Raw genomic sequence first — 21,729 nt, forward strand, 5'->3', positions numbered from 1 at the left:
ATTTGTTTATATGCAGAATTCTAGACAATGTACAAGAACATAATAAATGATTTTCTGTGGGGCGGGAGGGGACAGATTAGGAGATTTTGCCTAGTTTACTCCTTTATAGTCTCTGCTATTTGAACTTTTCAAAATGTATTAACTTTTCAAAAAAATAACCTAAAAACATAATAGTGTATATATATATGATACATACTACATATGCTATATATAAATATATGTATATTTAGTTTAAGATATAAATTAGTAGTATGTATTTTAAATATACAAAGGCAAACTATATTCCAAATGATCCACAGTTTTTGTTGTCGTTTTTGTTACCAGGCAAAATATATGAACAAGAAAATGGACAGCTTAGAAGGAATCATTTCCAAAATCTAACAGGTATTTATTATGGGTGGTGGAATTATAGATTATTTTGATTTTCCTATTGTTTTCCTGTAGTTCCTCAGTATTTTATAATTGTCATCATTTCTACAATACAAATTTTCATTTTAAAGAATAAACTTGCAGAATAGGTCTTACTTGCACAGGAACCATATCTCAACCCATTCAATCTTGTTTTTCAGACATTCATTCAAAGGGGATTCAAAAATCCTCTTTGCTCCACAGGGTGAATTATTAATTTCCAAGAATAGAAGTGCAGCAGCAGATTCCCAAGGTTCTCAAGGAGACAGTAGGAAAGACTAACATCCCCCCGCCGCCGACGATCTTCATGCACAAAATTGGCATTCGAGAAAATGTTGCTCCCACCAACTGAGATGTCACTATGAAATGAGCGACAGGTCTCAGCACTGTAAGGTCTTGTGTGGGCCGGCTATGTGCAGAGGCATGAGAAAGCCTCGCTTACCTCGGGGATGCAGTCCTCGTGGGTCACAACGCGGACGATGTCATCCAGCGGGAGCAAAGAGTTGCACTTTATCTCCGTGTAGACGTTCTTGCCCTCGGTGCACACGGCCAAGAGCTCCACCAGGTGGATGTGGTACATGAGAGGGCTGTTCTCATCCATCCGGTCCCGTTCTGACCTCATCATCTGGATCAGGGTCTGGAAAGAGGCTCTGTCGTTGTAGAACACGAGGACGTCCTCTCCCGAATTAACCAGCTATAAAAAGAACAGGGCTTGTTTATATTACACGCTGGCGGCGGGGGGTGGGGGGGGGGAGACACCGTTTAAAAAATATCTACTCGCAGAGAAAGAGAGATGTTCTGTCAGCATTTGCTTTCCAAAGCCAGTCTCACCCATATTACTAAACTCATGGAAATTTCATTCATTTCTCTGAATCAGTAACTGAAAATCTCCAGCAGCAGCATTTTAATTGACAGATACAGGTATTTGACAGTCGCCTTAACAAACTATCAGGGGAAGAGAAAGTCTACAGACCAACATTCATGTATCAAGTGGAAATGTAGACGGCAAGCTTGCACTTGGACTTCCAAACCTAATATTTAGGCTATGATTTTTCTTTTTAAAAACGTTTCCATCTTTTTTATGCTTGAAAAGTAGTATCCCTCTTACAACTCTTTCACATACTGCCTTCTGTCTTCACAATTACCAATTATCCACTTCTTACTAAGATACACCTTCCTTTCAATACTCGTCAAAAAAATCAAGGCATTCCTACTTATAACTTGTCCCCAGGACTGTGTGTGGCTTCTCATAAATCTACTGAAGAGTTAGTCAATTTCAGCACTGTGGGAAATACAGAAGATCCAAAAACGAGCTGGCACAGAAATCAAAATAAATATAGTCAATAGTATTTGCATAATAACAACTCACCTCTATAAGCCCTAATTAGGTGCCAGATACCATGATAAACACCCCACGTGGATTATCTAACCTCACTGTGCCTCAGTTTTGTCTGTAAAACTGAGGACAAAGATGGTATCTAACTCATGGTGCTGCGTCATGTAGATTAAATAACTGATTATATGTAAATTGCTTAGAACCGTGACTAGGGTATGGCAGGCTTCCAATAAATGTTAGCTATTATTGTCACCATTATTTCACCGAGTCGGCATATCAACTTCTCAGCTGAATACCACTGCGCCTTCATTTTGTAGGAAGGCGCGCTGAGGGTTGGGGAAGTCATCAGCTCACAGTGCCAGTAAAGTAGCCTCGCCTACATTCACATCCCAGGTCAAGTCAATTCTTTTAATTACACTACACTACCTTCCATTGGAATCCTATGATTTTTTTATTAGACAGGATTATAAATCCAAGTGTTAGGTGGATTTACTTGACGTTTCATTTTTTAAACAGGTGGAAAGATTTAATTAAGTATATTTGAACACCAAAACCACAGGTGTGGCAGAGGGCTTTCCTGGTCAGACAGCATCCCATGGGGCACCGACTTCCCACAGACAGCCCAGCTTCTTCCCATGAATCAGCAAGCAACAATTTTTCTAGCTAGTAAAGTGAATAATTAAGGAAAAAGTCCTATAATCCACAGGAACATGGGCTGTTCTGGCTCACTGGTTTCTATCTACATTTAATCTCTACTCATTGTAATTTGGGTTCAATATTCCTATTTTTTCCCCTCTCAGAAGAATCTGAGCCAAAATGCCTTAAAATAAATAGGTTCACTGCTATGAAAAATCTGATCAGATTCTCACCTATATACACAATTTAAGCTCACAAACACACTCTCTCTCTTACACACACAAACCACAATTATGTTTTGTCCGTTTATGTGGCTCTGGGACAGGGTGCCAGTTCATATAGACAGCAATAATTTAAAAAATTTGTATGGAACACCAGATGAAGGTATATAGAGATAAACAGTGGTCACCTCAGCCATGACCATGTCTTGGCATTTTTTGATGAATTTCCCTTCTGCCTTGACGATCGTCTGCAGGAACTTTATGTACTGGACGTTTCGACCGTGAGTCTCAATGCAGTGAACAAAGTGCTGGACAACCCGCTCATTGATCTCACCGCAGAGCTGGAAATTGTTCATGAAGATGTGCTGCATGGTGACTGCCTCCAGGATCTGGCACAAGAGTGAGGGCAGGAACACAGGGAAATGGTCAAAAGGCGGCTAGAGCAGAGTACAACGTGAGAAAAAGTCTACCAAAGCACACAGAGAGAAGCATTTAAACCCACGAAGAGACCTTTCTCCTTTCTCACTTCTGTGCTGCCTTTTTTTTTTTTTTAAAGATTTATTTATTTATTTGACAGAGAAAGACACAGCGAGAGAGGGAACACAAGCAGGGGGAGTGGGAGAGGGAGAAGCAGGCTTCCCGCCGAGCAGGGAGCCCGATGCGGGGCTTGATGCTGGGACCCTGGGATCATGACCTGAGCTGAAGGCAGACACTTAAGGACTGAGCCACCCAGCCGACCCCTGCCTTCTTTTTTAATCATAATAAACACAGAGAAAGGGAAACAAATCACTAGTCTTCAGCTCAATGAACTACACAGGAAACCCCAGCACCCAGATCAAGAAACGAAACGCCTCACCCCCCAATTTAACTCGTTTTGATTTCTGCAACCACAGATTAGTTTTGCCCGCTGTTGAGTCTCCTGTACTCTCTCCCGTCTGGTTTCTTTTGCTCAATAGCACATTTGCAATGCTCTCAACATGTTGCATGTATCAGTAGTTTGTTTGCAGTCACTGCTATGTATATTCCACAGCACGGATAAACCAAAATCTGCTTATCTATTCTATTGCTGATGGGCATTTGGACGTGTATCCGGTTTTAATGGCAAAGAGTAACACTACACTTAGCACAAATAGGGCTGCTCTGAGCATTCTTCAACGTGTCTTCTGCTAAACTTTAATATATGTGCATTTCTGTTGGGTTTACACGCAAGAGTGGAATTGCTGGGTTGCAAAGTATAAACGTTTGGCTTGAGAAAGTACTTGCCAACAGCTTTCAAAAGATGTTAACAATTTCTACTCTACACTAGAGCTTTTCCATACCCTAGCTGATTTACAGTGTTGTTGGTCTCTTTGGTTTTAGTCATACTTTGCTGTGCAAATCTTAGTTAATTTACACTTCTCTGATGATCAGTTTGTCCCATTTACTGGCTATCTGGATTTCTTCTATGGATGATTTCATTTTAAAGTTTTTTTTTTTACCCATTTTTAAAAACCCCTTTTAAAAGTGGTTTGTCCTTTTCCTTATTGACTTTTTTGAGTTGGTTATATATTCTGGATAGGAGTTCTTTATTGGACACATGCAATGCAAATGTCTCCTCCCACTCTCTGGTTTGCCTATGGAGGATTTTAATAACATCACTTGGTGAATAGAAGTTTTTAAAGAAGCCTGGTTTATTGATATTTTCCTTTATAATTAGTGCTGTTTGTATACTGTGTAAGAAGATTTCAGTTTCCACCAGGTCATCAAGATATTTTCATGTTATCTTCTAAAAGATTTATTTTCTATTTTTTACCCAGAGTTATTGAGTGACTAAGTTATATGTTTGGTATGAGGTAGGGGGCTTTAACCTTTTTATCTTTAGTCTTTTCTTTCCTCATACATAACAAAGAGGGAGTATTAACCCTCAGCCTATCAGACCTTCTCCTCCAAAGCCCTAGTGGTACTAAAAAATGAGTGTGTGAGTGTGCGTGTACTTACACGGATGTCCTTTGTAGAATTATTTACAAAGCCAAAAAATTAAACATTGCCTAAATGTCTACTAATATGAGAATGATGTTTAAAAAGTTACAGCCATACTAGGCAACTCCATGTAGCCATCACAACCTCTCATCAAAAATGCAAAAAATTTATATATCTATGACTGGCAAAGACAGCCGTAATGTATTAAGTGAAAAAATCAAAATGCAAAATAAAGTGTAGAGTACGTCACCATTTTTCTTTAAAAAACTGCACAATACATACTTTCAAAACATATCCGACAAACTAAAGTATAACACAGTTATGTTTTAAATGAATATATTATGTATTTGTATGTATCTAACATATTATGTATTATATTATGTACATCGAAAACTTTATGCATGACCTCAGGAGGATGTGGCTGGAGAGTGAGAATCAGCAACTCTCTAGGGCTAAAATTTGATGTAATAAAGAATGTTAAGAAAAAATATAAATAGATCTTACCTTGCCCTACCACCTCCTCCTCCCTTCCCCCGCTTTCTCCCCTAAAAAGATGGGGAATATTTATGTCCTCCTAAGAGTTGGTCCAAATGTTCCCCTTGGAATGAATGTTGCATTATAACAAGTCCCCATGGTCACAACAGCAAAAGAACAAGCTGTTCCTCTTACTGCTTCCTGCCCTCCTCCCCTCATAGATTTCCAGACAGGCCTGGAGTCTTACCCCTGGGTTGAGAAACAGGTTTATGTGTTTGTGTAGCAAGGCTTGATTCTGCTGGTTGCCTGCACAGAAATTCTGTAGGAATTCATGTGCCAGCCTCATTATCTCCTGCATCTTGGTATCTTCAGCCTGTGTGGAAGGAGATAGATGAAAAATAGGTTGAAAACAGGGCTATGCTGTGGACAAAAGAAGGTCAGCAGGCGGCAGCACCTATCTCCAGGCCAGGAGACCCAGTTCCTCGACACACCCATCACCTGCCGAGTGGGGTGCTGCAGGTGCTTGCTGAGGGCCTGTTGTGTGAAAATATGGGGGTGCTGTGCTGTTGACACTTCAAAGAAGCCAGTAACCTGTTCAATTGTCCTATATCCTCTTCCGCTAGCCATGGTCAGATACAAAAAGAATTTATTCGGGAAAGATGCAACACAGAGTAGAAGCTGAGAGGAAGCCTCTGGATCCCATTTCTAGCAATGCCCCCAAATCTCTGAACCCCCCCCCCCATTTCTGAGAACAGAGAGACAGCAGAGCAACAGCTGAGTGCCTCACTGGTGGAGAGCCCACATCGCCCCAGCTCTCGGGCTCACCCTTCTTAATCTGCCTAACGCATATATGCATTAGAGCTTTTGGCAGGAGATAACATGTCGGAGTAGAAATCGCTTTAGATTATCAATTTGGGCAAATATACTTGCTGTAATCCTTTCCTTGTCACCTCAGGCTCAGCATTTAACCCAAGAGGTAGTTTTCCCATCTGCAAAATGGGGATAATACCTGCCCCAGGCATTTCACACAGCTGGTTATGTGATTCTCATTTCCTACAGTAAAAACATATACTCAGTGTTTGTAAAGCATTAGATGCCCCATGATAAGACAACTGATTAAACCCTACTGCCATTCTGCCCAATTCTAAACAAATAAACCTTTAATGTAGCAAAGATGAAAGGAGAATGAAATGGAGTCATCCCTCCTATTCGTTTAGCCCACGGGAACCTCCCTAAGTCTTCTCACCTCTTTTCAGAGGCTGGAGAGCCTAGCAGTTAGGAAGGCAGGCCCTGAAACCTGACTGCTTAGTTCTTAGGCCAGATCTACCACTCACTAGCTATGTGACGTCGGGCAAGTTACTTAACCGTTCAGGGCCTCCATCTCCTCATCTGCAAAATGGAGGTAATAAAAATGCACACTTCATATGGTTGCCATGAAGATTAAGTGACAAAATCCATGTCAAGTGCTTAGATGGTTATCACATAATCAACGTTAACTACTGGTCCTGGTCTAGACCAAGGGTCAGACAGAACTTTAGGTTTTGTGGGTCAAAAAGCAAAAGAGAGGACATCATGCACGTACCACTAAGAATGTAACTATTTAAAAATGGAACAATCATTCTTAGCTAATATGCTGTATAAAAACAGGTGGTAGGCTGGATTTGGTTCATGTCTGCAGTTTGCTCACCCTGGTCTAGATAATAATCCTGGGAGAAAACAGGACACATCTGTCAGAACAACTAACAGAAGGAGTCTGAGCTACCAGCTTTAACAATCCAAAACGGGCAAGTTTAAGAGGACATTAATAGCAAATCCCCACACAACAGAGTGGGTATTACATTTGTCTCCCATTAACAGAGAAAAGTGGCATGCCTTCCAGTTCTAAGAAATCAGAGGCCTTGGGACAGAGAGAGACACTGCTGGTTGGCAGCAGTCACCTCAAACAGTTCTGCACTCTTTCACTTCTTCAGCTAAAAGGAGACTCTGCTGGGGCTCACAAAACTAAAGACTTCATCATTTGAAATGGATTTTTACAAGACAAGTAAGCTCTAAAGACATCACATAACAAGAAAGTATCTGTAGCAATTCCTCCACTGTTCTCCCACACTGGGATATCTGCACTTATGCACACACACACACACACACACACAATGTTCTGCCACCAATTCCAGCCACATCAGGTTACCTATTCATTATGTTAACATTACTCTATGAAGGCACAACTTTAAGGCAACTGATGATATTATGAGGCAAAGATAAGGCCAGCAAACTACCTCCTCACATTTTTTTACACATAGCAAGGTGGTGAATCAGCTTGCTGGTTCTAGTCTAAATGTCAGTCAAGTTTGGATGACATGCACACTTACATTAATTTCAAGTTAGTTAAGTTCCTGACCTAGTAGAGGGATTAAGCTTAATTGTGGCTACTGAAAGGCTTGAGTAGCCTGAATCCCACAGTCCCCATGACTGTGGTGGTGGCCTCTGCCAAGAACTTCCTTGAGCACAGGGCAGCAGGTACAGCAAACAAGACCTGGGCTCCACAACTGGGCAGGCTGGCTCTGTCATGTGTTGCTGGGCCTTATAGGCAAGGTATTGAACCACTGGCGACAGCCTTCTCACCTAAAGTGGGGCTACTAAAAGCATGACCTCTCTCATGTGCTGTCTTAAGGATGAAATGAACTAGTGAATGAAAATGACCTAGTGCAGTGCCCCCTGGCAAGCACGAGCAGTAAGCCTTCTTCAGGCAGCTCTACACCAGCAAGTTTCTCTGGCAGTCACTGGTAAACTCAAGAGGCAGAAATCTATGCCCTGGGACCCTAAATTTCCCCAAGCCTCAGTCTCCTCATCTGTCAAGTGGGAACACCACGACAACTGCACTGGATTTTGGAAGCGAACAGATGCTTTTGCAAGCGTCAGGCAGGCTGCACAGTGCTAAGCACTATTTATTAATTTGTGTCAGGCAGGCTGCACAGTGCTAAGCACTATTACCCTACTTCCCTAAATCCTAGCACTGTCAATGACAAACGCTGGTGTGAAAGAACACGACAGAAAAGAGGGCTTAGAGCAAAGTATATGCTAGATCCAAATACTCGGCCAGACGTCAGCACGCTCCTGAGGACCTCCAAAGTGGGCAAGCTCTATGTTCCCACATGCCCCTAGCAACCTGTAGGGCTTAAACTGCCTGAAGGGCACTTGCAGAGGACGCTGTGCAGCACAAGCCCGTGTGCAGACAGAGCTCCGTCTATCGAACCTTCGCATCCAGCGTGGCGTGGGAGCGAGGCGACAATCAATGGATTCTGGCTTAGAATCCTACAGTTGGAGGCAGGTTGTGGGTGATCCCATTTTATGATGCTCTTTGTTTCATACAAGTCACCTACAAGGGCCTTATACTCACGGTCATCACATCTACTTCATGTCTTGGCCAACGATACCAAATGCGAAGGGTTTAGGAAAACCCGGGGATCCCCCCCCCACCCCGGAGGGGGACTCGCTCACCTTCTCGTAGGGGATTTGCAGCAGCTCCAGCACCACGGCGTGTGCGCTCATGTTCCGGAGCAAGCGCTGCTGCTGCTTCCGGCTCTTCCTCACAGACGTGCTCTCCTGAACACAGAGTTTGCTGAGGCGAATCAGAATCTGTCCGAGAGAAACACCCAACGGTTGTACCTCTGACCAACCTCGCAGTTCTGAGCTCCAATGTACTGCACGGCAACAACAGTCAGTGAAGGTGTACGTACAGGTGAAATTTGCTGAAGTAAATCCTAAGTGTTCTCACCCCCCTCGAAGAGCTTGCTCTGCGAGGTGATGGAGGTGTTCGTTAACCTGATTGTGGCAGTCATCTCAGAGAGTATGTCTATCAAATTACTGCGTGTCACGCTTCAGGGAGGTGACAGTACTTTTTTGGTCAATTATACCTCAATAAAGCCAGATGAAATTTTTTTGAAAAAAAAAAAAAATGAAAGAAATAGACCTTCGAAAACTAGGGAGCACGACTGAGAAAAAAAACTGTAGGCACCGGTCGTGGGCAGGGAGGCGGAAGTGATCACAGCATATTAAAACACCCAGAACGAGGGAGATGGTGCTCTAATATGTAGTATCCCTGTTAATCGCGTCAAACCGAACCTCCACATGGCTAAGAACATGTCTTTCCAGTGTACGTTACGCAGTGGATTATGGCTTCAACCAAAAGTGGGACAGTTTCAGAAAGATCTCCTAAAATGGTGAGACTCATCATCATTGCCAGGGACTTGGGAAGAGTTTGCTGTGGGGTAAAAAAAACCCACAAAGCTCCCAACCTCCTAACTCTGAACTACCTTATGCAAAGAATTCTAAAGACCCAGAGCCCTCCCTGGTGGACTATGTGCTAGCCACTGAGATAGAGCCTTGACAATTATATCAATTAATCCTTTGGTCAATTATAAACCTTCAGAAATACAGGTGCTAACTGCACCTATAAAAAGTGAGAAAATTGAGGACACACACAAAAAAGTGGCAGAAGATGCTTTGAACCAAGATCTGACCGTAAAACCCAAGTATGTAACCTCTGCAAGCTTCTTTCTCCCTGTGAAACTTTACATGAAGAAAAAAGCTGAAGTGTTTGCACTTTCAACTTGACTTTCACAAACCATAGCTCCTAGGAGAATTAATAAAGAAGGAAAGAAGGCAGGAAGGCCACTTACCTCTTTTACCACCCTGTAGTTGTAGCTGCTGGTGCTCTCGTGCTTTTGTGACTTGTTATTCCCCTCCTAGGGACCAAAAATAAATGTAAGCATGGTTTGTTCGGCCCTCGGGCAATAGTCTGTTTGTTCAGGTTGGCATCAGCATTTAGGAAACCATGAGAGTTTGGCAGTTTTCCTACAGTCATGCTGGGTTTCAGCCCAACTCATTCTGATTGACATGATTTCACTGAGGTGGGAGACAATGGGGGGTCAGCCTACTGAGAACGGGTTCTTTCCTGGGTGGGTCTGCAAGGGAAATCTGGTGCTCATCCACTCAACAACAAAGTCTATTCCCCATGGTCCAAGTAACACAGAAGAAGTAGCTAAACTTCCATTTTGCAGTTTATTTCCTAGGAGAACGGCTGTTACTTCGGCTACTTAACAAGCAGATCCCTGGAGAATAAAGCTCATCCTATAATCCTACAATCTGTACTTTTACCTAAAACCAGAGAGGATATTCCCTTGTTTAAGGAGCCCATCCATCTGCTCTGGAGGCGTGACCTGCGTTTCACCCACCTCTGTTTTCTTATGTTCATTTTCACCAGAGGCACCATCCATGACCTCGTCAGGGCCCTGCCCTTTGTACACCCAGAGCTCCGACTTTTCCACAATGGATCTCAGCTGATCCAAGTCTTGTTTGATCTGTTTGTAGTTGTCGACATCTTGGCTGGTAACAAGCAGCTGGACCTGAACAAATGTAATGTGTCAGGGGCGCACAACCACCTCTTGGAAAGTCGACAACACCAACACCACCACCAACACACACACACACACACACACACACACACACACACACGAATGGCAACCCCAGCTACCTGTTTGAAGGCCTGCAGGACCTCCTGCCTCTGACTGAAGTGCCGGAAGAGGAGCTGCAGGGCCCCCGACACCAGGGGCGGGTAGTCGTGCATCGTCAAATGCAGCAAGACTCGGAGGAAGGTTCTGCCGCCGTGGTCGTCCAAGTCCAGGGGGGTGTTCTCCTCACTAAAGGAGTGCATGGTAGGGGAAAGGCCAGATGAGCCACAGACGCCCTTCTCGCATGCACTCGGACCCAGACACACCCACCAGTCAGTTCTAACCCCGTAGTCAACCTTGGGGGACTTGAGTATTAATAAGCTCCTGAAACAACACAATCTTGTTTTAACTTCAACTCTATTGTAAGGTGAGGGCACAATGAAGATCTCACCACTGTCCAATTTTAAGCCAAAGTCCCTACCTTCCCACAGTGACAGGACCTGGCTTTTTTAATCCAGATTCCTGACTGACTCCTCGATTTGAGTATTCTTCTGCTGGGTCTCATCTATGGGTGGAGAACTGCACACAGTTGTGTTTCTCCTCAATTAGGAGTTTATTTTTTTATGTAAGGTGCTGTAATTCAGGGCCTAGCAAAGTACCTGTGGTAAAGGACCTATTGCGTATACTTCCACTTTACAGCTAACTGATGACTTAGTCTATACCAGGTCCCCTGACCACCCACGTGGATGTGGCAGTGTCAAGGTGCCATAAAACTGGCCCAGTGATTACTCCCATGCTCTGTACTTCTCATGTCACAAACCGGTAGCAAGCAGTCTGCAGACCCCACTTTGAGGCGTGTTGCCACAAACCATGACCATGCAGTGTGCTTCAAACTGAGGTTCATTAGCAAGCTGCCAGGGGTTATCACAGTATCTATTATAACTGTGTGTCATTTATATAATTAAAAAATTAGTAAGCATGTCCTTGATCAGAGAGCAGATCACTGCATAACTGAGCACTGCCACTCCATTGTTGTGTCAGTGGCTAGATTGTGTTTACAATCAAATGAATGCCAAATGGTGAGACCTTCATGTTTGCAGGTTAGCAAGAAAAGCACAGAGAGGATTTCACAGGAAAATACTCCATTCATGCTATGTGCTCCAAAAAGATGTGAAGACAGTGTCACTGTTGTTCAATACTAGAAAATGATGGGAGAGTTGAGATACCACGAGAGCACATGGGAGTGTCATCATGTTGAACTCAACATACTTTGTGTTTCAGAAAAACATCTTTCATCATAGTAAATAATACTGCTAATTCAAATTTCACAGGTTTTACTGTTAGACTGCTAACATTGGTGGCCCCCGCAACAAAAGAGACTTTCCTGGTATAGACATCCTTATGTAGGCCCCTCCCACACTGACACTGGGCTCAGCCATGTGATTTGCTTTGATCAACAGGATATTAACAACATGATACAAGAAGAGGCTCGATTAGTGTTGTACCTTGTTGGCCTATCCTGTCAGGATCTTTGCACTTAGAGCCAGTCACCATGCTAAAAAGAAGCCTAAGATAGTTATGTGTAGAGAGAGAGGGAGGGAGGGAGAAAGAGAGGTCCCAGCCTTGCAGATATTCCTACCAAGGAGCCAGAAATGTGAGTATAAAACCTTGGATGTACCAGGCCCAATCACCAGCCCCAAGAGACTGAATAATGATCAGCAGATGAGCCATCCAGCTTAGCCCCAGTCAACCCACTTAATTCTGAGAGGCAATAAAAGGATTATTTTTTAATCCACTAAGTATCTGGAGTAGTTTGTTACACAGCAATAAATAACTGAACCAAGTATGTGTATGAAAAGAACTATGCGGTGGACGCCTGGGTGGCTCAGTTGGTTAAGCTCTGCCTTCGGCTCAGGTCAGATCCCAGGGTCCTGGCATTGAGCTCTGCGTCAGGCTCCCTGCTCAGTGGGGAGTCTGCTTCTCCCTCTCCCTCTGCCCCTCCCCCTGGCTCATGGTCTCTCTCAAATAAATAAAATCTTTAAAAAAAGGACTATGTGCATAGGGTATTTATATGAGCTTGTGGCTATTCGAGTCTTGTAGGTATTTGAGTCTCATAATAATGTTTTAAGTCAACATTGAGTAATCTAATCTTTTAAAAAGGGGATCATACATTTGTCTAATGTTAGGGACAATGTGTGTTTCTATTGTTGCATGGTCTCAAAAGAGCTCAGGGACAAAAATGGCAGTCCACCAGCAGCAGAAACACATGATCTTGCTAACCTCACTTTGTTTTCAATCCCCTCTTTCTTTCAACCCTATTTTGCACCATTAAAAAAAAATCTCTTAATATGTATATTTGGGGAAACCTACTTACATTCCTTCTATCCCAGGCAGGAAATACATAAACACACACACACACTGCCAACTAATATCATTCTGACCTAAGCACTAAGGGCTACAAAGAGAGCCATAAAATAACCTAAACCCAAAGACTAATTGTTTCCTAGAAAAATGAAGGGAAAGCCTTTTAGAGCTACACAAAAGGAGGCTTCCCAATCTTAGAACCACCTACAAAACCGAACACTGAAAATATACTTTCCTTCCTCCAAAGATGCCTTCTGCTTGCTCTTCAATGTGTTCAAAGTCAAGAGTACCTGAAAAGTTAGAGAACATAGCTTCAGATGTAGAAAGGTCTAAAAAAACGGGCTGTTGGTGAACTTTCCCAAAAACAGCCTTGCCCCGCCCATACATTAACTTCAAGTCTTCTAGAATCTTATCTTGTAAAACTGTGGAGCCAGGTCAACCCAGATCACACTGCCCAGTGGCTCTGGTGTGCACTGTTCCACATTTCTGCCAGTTTTCTACCGACTCACAAACCCCTTAGTAGAGCAGAGTGATGACCTCATGCCAAGGAAGCTCAGGCCTTGATAGGTGGAATTATGTCTATCACCACCACCTTTCCCTGTACACTTCATCACTATTTCTTGGGCAGGGAAAAACTTCCATCATGAGTAAAAGTTGCTGGTGGACAATACATTTTCTTAGAGGGTTTTGTTTGTTTTTTTGGCATTTCATGTAACCACAACACTACAACCCTCACCTGTCCTATGACTAAGGCACTCCAAGATGGAAGGAAACAAGACCTAACCCAGAAGAGATCAAAACTCTTTCAATTATTCTTTTGTTCAAAAAGGATAACTCCCAGGATTTTGTTCTCAATTACAATAATCTTCAAAATATTCATATTTTATCCTTTCTGTAGAATGTACTGTTGGAATCCCCAGCTTTTATTAGACCCACACCCCATTCTATGGCTGAAATCCCATTGCGGAATCACTAACCTGGTACATTACTTGGCCCCTCTTGGCTGCTATTTCCGGAGGATGTTTCTGAAGTCTGGGAATTGCTTTCATCAAACTCTCGCTTAAATATACACAGGAGGCAGGAGATCCTATAATCCAACCTCACATTCAAAATAAACTAAAGATTCAAGTGGAAATGGAAACAGATTGGTTACATTAGCATACCACCTGTAACACTTTGCCAAGCCACTGCACTCTGGCTGGGCCTGGTATCTGTTGCATCAATTACCTTAAGCACTAAGTGAGCCAAATATTTGGCTTAGAATTCAACAATTACTTTAACAACAGACTTCCATGGGGTATATCAAGCCTGTCCACAGCACCTTAGCTTCTAGTGCAAACTTCAACATCCAGACAATTTAATAATTGGAACAATAAATCACTCACTCCCTCCTCCATCCTCTATAAAACATTACTTCAGCAAGTAGTAAATGCCAATTTTGGGCCTTGAGAAGGGTGAAATTGGCTGCTTTAATTTAAAAGAATTAACAGAGAAAAATATGTTTTTCCTACTAGAAATTAGCTTGGTCCCTATTTTTCATTTGAGATGGTTTCCTTTGATTTATATACCAACACTTGGGTTCCCTCTTCATTCACTTCCTAGATTCTTTTGCCCTCTACTCTGTAGCAAGGTTACCTTTTCCCTGATTGTTGCTAGAGCCAAAAAAAAAAAAAAAAAAAATCAACCACAATCCCGTTATTTGAGGACCTTAATGACATTCTCCCTTCCATTCTCTCCTCGTCTCTGCCTTGCCCTCTTGGTGACCTTACCCAGTCCCAGGGCAGTCACCTCTCCCAGACTGAGACACTACCTTGGCTTGCCTTCTGAGCTCTTGGTCATTGTTTCCTACTGACTACTGGACATCCCATTTGGGGTCTTCCCAGAGTCTCAAATCTAATCAGAGACGAAGTCCTACTGGTGGTCCCACTTCCACCACTTCTCCTGGATTTCTCCCGACTATCACTTACCCCTGCTCACATCCTCCTTATCTCCTGCCTTGCCATCACCAGATCCACCTCCCAAAGGTGTTTATTCTTACATTAGTCCCCTGTATAAAAATCCTCAAAGGCTCACTAGAGAATAAAGTCCTAACACTTGAGGCGCCCAGAACTCTCTAGAACCTGGCCTGGTCCTCCCTTCCAACCTCATTTCTGACAACCTCCGTTCCACCCACTCTAGGTTTCTAAGGGGAACTTAGAGGGGGAGGTGCTATGGTCCCGTGTGATGTCATGCCCTCATTCAACCTGCTTCAAGTTCAAGGGGACTTGAGAATGTCCCCTTGTTTCTATACTATAAATCCTGTCCATGCTTAAAAGTGCAGATGAAATCTTACCTCCCCTGTAAAAACCTTCTCTGGTGCTTACTAAATGGATCACATGACCCACTCCCAGGAGAACACTTTTCTCAGAGTTTCATTTCCTTATTTTCCTATTAGACTGTAAGTCTCTTGTGTATATAGTCTCTGTCCAAATCATCTGTGCATTCCTCCTAGTGCCCAGCAAAGTGCCTTCCATATGGTGGGGGCTCGTAAGTATTTGCTGAAACAATGACTCCATAGACCAATTGTTCTAAGATAAGGACAGCGAGAGGACCTGAAGGTGTGATCAAGGTTTACGCTGCATCACTGCTGATACACAGTCATGACACTAATGTACTTGGGTTGCATAAGCCACAGCCTAAGAAGTCCTTCTCAACTTTTGGTCAGGCAAAAATTCAATGAGATTTCTTCTGAGTCATTCTCTATAGCCTTAACTATTTGAGGACTCTCATGAATGTTTTCTATTGATAAAATGTGATTTCAGATTCAAAATACAAATTCTTAAATCTATAAACACTGATAATCACCTACTACATGTTCTGGGGTTGGCATTAGGCAGCATGGGATAAAAGAGAAAAGTGGTAACAGTGTTCTTTTCATTAAGGAGCAAATGATTTTGTTGATGAATAAAAATGACCTACACGAGCAGAAAGGGGAAAACACAGGAGGGTTCTCATACCTAAGACCAATCCCTCTCTCCAGCAGACTGGCTCCCATACCTCCTTTTGCCCATGAAAGGTCTTCAATCCTACAATTATCTTCTCTCTCCTATGTCAACAACTTGTCCCTCTCTAGCTGACTATTCCATTCTGCATACAAACTTGCTATAAACTCCCAACTTAAAAAAAATACTACAACAAAAACTTCCTGTGACCAACAATCACCCTTCAGGCACCTCTCCATTTCTCTGTGCATTTTATAGCAAATCCACTCAAAAGAGTTGTTTGCACTTACAACTTCTATCCCAGGCAGGAAATACATAAACACACACACACACTGCCAACTAATATCATTCTGACCTAAGCACTAAGGGCTACAAAGAGAGCCATAAAATAACCTAAACCCAAAGACTAATTGTTTCCTAGAAAAATGAAGGGAAAGCCTTTTAGAGCTACACAAAAGGAGGCTTCCCAATCTTAGAACCACCTACAAAACCTTCTTCTCCTGTTCCCTCTTGAACCCAACCTATTCCAAAACTTCAGGGTCTTCTCACTGCTGTTCCCTCTGCCTCAGAGACTTTTCCTAGATATCCACATGCTAGCTTCCTCACTTCATTTGGGTCTCTGATCACGTCGCCTTACTAGAGAAGCCCTGTCTGACAACCCCATCAAAAACAGTATCCCTGATCCCCACCCCCTGGTGGCCTCCAAACCATCCTGACCCTCCTTTAGATTTTAGCATCTTTAGCACTTACCACTATCTGACACAGTATACCTGTTTAATATGCCTATGACTCCTACCAAAATGCAGGCTCTTTAGAATCAGGAATTTAATCTATGCTGTTCAGTGCTGGATCTCCGATGCTTAAAAGTACTCGACACAGAATCAGTTTCAATAAATATTTGTTGAATAAATGAATGAAAAAGGAAGGGAGGGAGGGAGGCAGGTGTTGCCAAGTTAATGGAGCCTTAAACTAGTTATGAACGATAAGCAAGGAACCCAGCTTCATGTAGAAGCCTAACTAAGTGAATTAGCTTGGGTGAAGATATAGAGGGCAAGGATTATGAAAAGCTAAGGTAACTACAGGAAATTCTGTCATGGCTGGAGGGACAAAGGCACATCGGGGAGGGGTATGAGATGATAGTAGAAGGATGAATACAGCTGGTTCATAAATGGCACTTAACAATGAGCTAAGAATTTATCTCCATTCTCTCCCCAGAAGGTCTAGGACTTTATAAAAGCAGGGACACAAACCAGATGGTAGCCCTGTGAGCACACTCCTCTCCGCCTCTGATTGACGGTTACCTGGAGTATTTCGATGATCTTCAACTTGGTGTCCATGACCATGATGTCCTCCTTCTCTGGCTCTGCCTGCTTCACGTTGCCTTCAGGGGCGGCAGCCATGGGAGTCATGGGTAAAAAGCCTCCTCCCCGGAGCACCACCTGGGTCATCAGCTCTCCAACCCCGTGGATGGACCGCATTACATTACTGCCTAGGAAGGGCCAGGACAGACCTCAGTCATGACAACATTTCGGGAGACTGCTTTCAGGTGCCTGGTAGGGGGCACAGGCTCGAGCATATTATTTAACAATCCCTGTTCCGACACATTCTCAGGACCCTAGGAACCAGAAAAGGTTAATACCCATCAAAAATTTGGGGATTCAGGAGTAGCGGAAAATGCATGGGCTTTGAAATCCCCAAAGGGGCATTTTTGTGTATTAATTCACCTGCCAAATTTCACATGCTTGTTGCTATGCACAAGATTAGGGGTACAGGAGTTAACAAGGCACAAATTGAGTGCTGCTACTAACACTGATTTTGAGTACACTGGATTACCTCTGAGGCTCAGCTTCTCCATCTCTAAAATGAGAATAAAAGAGCTCAATCAGAGGATGAGATGGTGAAAAATGTGTGAAATAACAGCACAAGACCTGACAGATAGAGGGAGGTAAGGAGATGTACTCTTTCTCTTCTAGCTGTAGAGACAAGTTCAACAATTATCCAGACATGAGTACCTAGTACGTGCCCACTCTGACCCTAAAACAGAGGAAAAAAATACACATACAAAGGCAAATTTTCCTATTCACAGACTGGAAATACAAGTTTCGATTTTATTTCATCATATGCTAATATCATCATTAAATGCCTCACAACACATCGAATATGAGGGTAGGACATGTGTTCTTCAGAGATAAGCATTCAGTTTGTTAGATAACTTTCAAATGGTTTGGCAAAATAGACACATAGACTCATATATAAATCTAAAGGAAATTGAGCAAAATGTGAATAATCAAGGACCCAAAGTTGTGGATCTATAGGTGTCTGCTGTGCTATTCTTTCAGCTTTGCTTTTTGTTTGAAAATGTCCATAATGGGGACGCCTGGGTGGCTCAGTCGGTTAAGCATCTACCTTCGGCTCAGGTCATAATCCTGGGATCAAGCCCCGCATGGGGTTCCTTGCTCAGCAGGGAGTCTGCTTCTCTCCTGCTTGCTACTTGCTGCGCCGCACCGCCCGCCCCCCCCACCCCCCACCGGCTTCTGTGTGCTCTCTCTCTGCTCTCATTATCTCAAATAAATAAATAAAATTTAAAAATAAAAAAAGGAAATATCCATAATGAAAAGCCCAGAAGAAAAGGACAAAGAGAGGACAGGACCTCACAAAGAAACACATGACAAGAGTAGTAAGGGGAGAGCCTGGGAGGACATGTCCCAAGCATGTGGGTGCCAGCAAATTCCACTCCTCTACTTTGCTGCAACATTCTTACCTTTATTCTCTTCTCCTTTTGCCATCTTGCTAATGGGGAAGATGGTTGTCACGTGCACACAGTCCAGTATGGCCAGGAGGATTTTGGTTAATCGAAGAAGGTCAGAGAAGTTGTAGAAACCGAAGTATATGAGATTCCTAGCTAAATTTACAACCTGTTACATTAAAACAAAAGAGAGAGAGAGAGATGGTATTTCATAAACTGTACCCTTCAGTTTGATGTTGACTAGCTGATAAATGACTAATTCTGACCCTCGTTATGGTAAGAGAAGGCATATACTTTGCTTGCCATTTCTGATCAAATTTCATTTTGTTTCATAGGAGAAAAAAATAAGAAACAAAAAACTGCAAAGCTACTGACCTATTTCAATAACTAGCTAATCAACAACTGACCTAATCATGTGTCTGTGCAGCTTCCCAAAGGTATTACAGGGCCAGCCATGTTATAGGCAAAGAGAACACAGGTAACAATATTGCAATTCTCAGAAATAGAACTCCTTGCAAGGAAAGATGGTCTCAAAGAGAAACATTTTAACTCAAAGGTAACAAGGATTTATGTACCTCAAATGATTAATCTGTGACAGATCCCAAACACAGTCTGTTTCTTTCCTGCCATTTTTAAGATAATGTACAGATATACCTAATATTCTATCGTTTTACATGATATAATTCACCCTGGTTGGTACTTCTAAGAGCTTAACTACCATTAAGCCAAGTGACTGGTAACAATTCTATTTTATTCTGGAACAAAATTGAGCTGAATTCCTTTTTATTACAAAACTAGAGTCTCATGATAGAAATCACCACATGCTAAAATATTATCTATTTACCCGATAGAAGAACGACCAATGAAAAGCAGATAAAAGATCATTTCATCATGAATTACCTCAAAGGTAAGCTTATTTTTCTCCTTATCAGAGAAAGGAAACCTCTGACAAACCACATCTCTTAAATACTCCTCCACAAATTCCATGGTCTGTGCAAACCTCTCCTTAATCTCATCTTTGGAAGTTCCACTACTATCATAGCTAAAAGAAAAGGAGAAAGAAAAGGAAATCAAATTCCAAGATCTTTGCACTTAGGCCTTCCCCAGCTGCTCCGGCCACAAAGCCAAGAATCCCTCCCCAACACCTCGTATCCCACCTTCTGTCCTCACTTTATTTTTTCCTCCTTAGCACCTATCACCAAGATATGGAATCATTTATCTTGTTTGTATCTCTTTTCCCCACTAGTGTAGAGATAGTGTTCTGGTTGGTTCACGATACCTTACTTAGGGCTGACACAAAGTAGAGACACATATTTGTTGAATTAAAAAAAGGCACAAGATATAAAAAATAAAATCATGCCATCTTTTGCATTCTTCCAAAAAAAAGGTAGTATTTGCCACACACTTTTTAAGCTTAATGAAAAAAAAAAAAAAAAGACTTCACCTTGCTTCTATGATTTAACTAGACCTAACCTGACCATAAGTGGTTTGTCTACCATGACACCAAACATTATGAGGTTTTAAAACAACATGAGGTCTTGGCAGGGAGAAGGAGCCAGGCTCACTCATCAATGGCGATCTCCGAGGGAATCTCAGACCACAGGCGGGCATATTTCACAGGAGTGACTTGTTCCTGGGGATCTCGGTCCACGTGCATATGAAGCATGAGACGGCAGAAGGACGCCCTTAGGTCATAGGGCAGGTTCTCATCAGACATGCAGCGGAGAATGAGATCGACATCCAGCTGGCCTGATATTTCATTGATGGCCAGGTACTGGCGGTCTAGACACATCCTAGCAAAAAGGTTCAACTGATACCTGGAGAAAGGTAAAGTTATAGGAAGAAATCAGAATTCATTGAGGATGAAATGGAAACACAGCAGGACAGTCCAGATAGACCCAACTTTCATAGGAGTGACATTTGGTCACCTGAACTTAGACTGACACGCTTAAATGGCTTCTGTACCAGGCCAATAAAAGAACAGTTCAAGCTACACCACTAGTCATACGTGTCCACCCTGTTGAGTTGGGAGTAATTACGCGACTACTTGATTCCATTTTGCCCTTGTTTATTTTATGAAATAAATGGGGGAAAATGTTACATCTAAAATGGTTGTCTATTTCTTCAGCTGTTTTTTTATACAGTATAAAGACCATGTAGGAAATGTTAAAGGTATCTCCCATGTTGAGTCTAATCAGAAATTTTATAATACTCTTAGGATCTTATCTCATATAAGCCTACACTTGGACTTCTACATGAAAAACATGGTGTGTTGGGGCGCCTGGGTGGCTCAGTCGTTAAGCGTCTGCCTTCGGCTCAGGTCATGATCCCAGGGTCCTGGGATCGAGCCCCGCGTCAGGCTCCCTGCTCAGCGGGAAGCCTGCTTCTCCCTCTCCCACTCCCTCTGCTTGTGTTCCCTCTCTCGCTGTGTCTCTCTGTCAAATAAATAAAATCTTTAAAAAAAGAAAAAAAAAAAAAAAACATGGTGTGCAAAGTAGGGGACTCGTCCAAATGCTTCCTCATCCAACTACATGTGATCTTTGTCACCCTCCATATTGGACCAGGGAAGCATGCTTTCTCATTCACCCTCAGGAGAAGACATATCAAACATTAAAAGACTAAACAACTTCTCATGTGAAATAAGCCAGCCACTAGCTTCCAAAGTGGCAAATATTGGCTTCTGAATCTAAAATCCTATTTGTTATCAATAACCACGAGTTGAAAATATTCTCAATCTCACTAGATACCAGTAAATGCAGATTAAAACATAATTCTATTTCATGCTTATAAAATTAACAAAGATTAAAAAGCATCAGAATATTCAGAACTAGCAAAGACCAGGAGAAACAAAGTTCTCATTTACAACTGGTGGGAGTGTGCTCCAAAATATCCAATCCAGGATTGCTGAGTAAAGTTTAAAAATATGTATCCTTGCCAATTCAACAATTCCACTCTTGATATGAAATGGAAACTCTCATTCATAGGCACACTTTTGAATAAGGATGTTCCCTGACATGAAAAGCTAAACTGTGGCATACAATGGAATATCAAAGAGCAATGAAAACATGGCATCATAAAATGGATTACTGCTCAGCTGTCAAAATTAGGCCGATCTACCTCCATTACCACGAACACATTTCAGAAGCAACACAGAATC

The 21,729-nt window shown here is 42.5% G+C and overlaps 1 protein-coding gene across 2 annotated transcripts in view; it reads right to left on the reverse strand.

Annotated features, from left to right (window-relative positions):
- ITPR1 (inositol 1,4,5-trisphosphate receptor type 1) overlaps positions 1-21,729 on the reverse strand; it is a 307,485-nt gene that overhangs the window by 142,678 nt on the left and 143,078 nt on the right. For both annotated transcript variants that reach the window (XM_021695119.2, XM_021695118.2), the window contains 13 exons: positions 20,138-20,389; positions 19,473-19,614; positions 18,588-18,741; positions 17,128-17,315; positions 13,823-13,961; positions 13,077-13,135; positions 10,565-10,726; positions 10,266-10,436; positions 9,711-9,776; positions 8,530-8,667; positions 5,282-5,407; positions 2,790-2,990; positions 851-1,102 (listed from right to left, as the gene is read on the reverse strand). In XM_021695119.2, coding sequence (XP_021550794.1) covers positions 851-1,102; positions 2,790-2,990; positions 5,282-5,407; positions 8,530-8,667; positions 9,711-9,776; positions 10,266-10,436; positions 10,565-10,726; positions 13,077-13,135; positions 13,823-13,961; positions 17,128-17,315; positions 18,588-18,741; positions 19,473-19,614; positions 20,138-20,389 — 2,050 coding nt within the window. The remainder of the gene's footprint in view (positions 1-850; positions 1,103-2,789; positions 2,991-5,281; positions 5,408-8,529; positions 8,668-9,710; positions 9,777-10,265; positions 10,437-10,564; positions 10,727-13,076; positions 13,136-13,822; positions 13,962-17,127; positions 17,316-18,587; positions 18,742-19,472; positions 19,615-20,137; positions 20,390-21,729) is intronic.

Source organism: Neomonachus schauinslandi, chromosome 1, assembly GCF_002201575.2.
Source record: "Neomonachus schauinslandi chromosome 1, ASM220157v2, whole genome shotgun sequence".
In the NCBI taxonomy this organism is placed as follows: domain Eukaryota; kingdom Metazoa; phylum Chordata; class Mammalia; order Carnivora; family Phocidae; genus Neomonachus; species Neomonachus schauinslandi.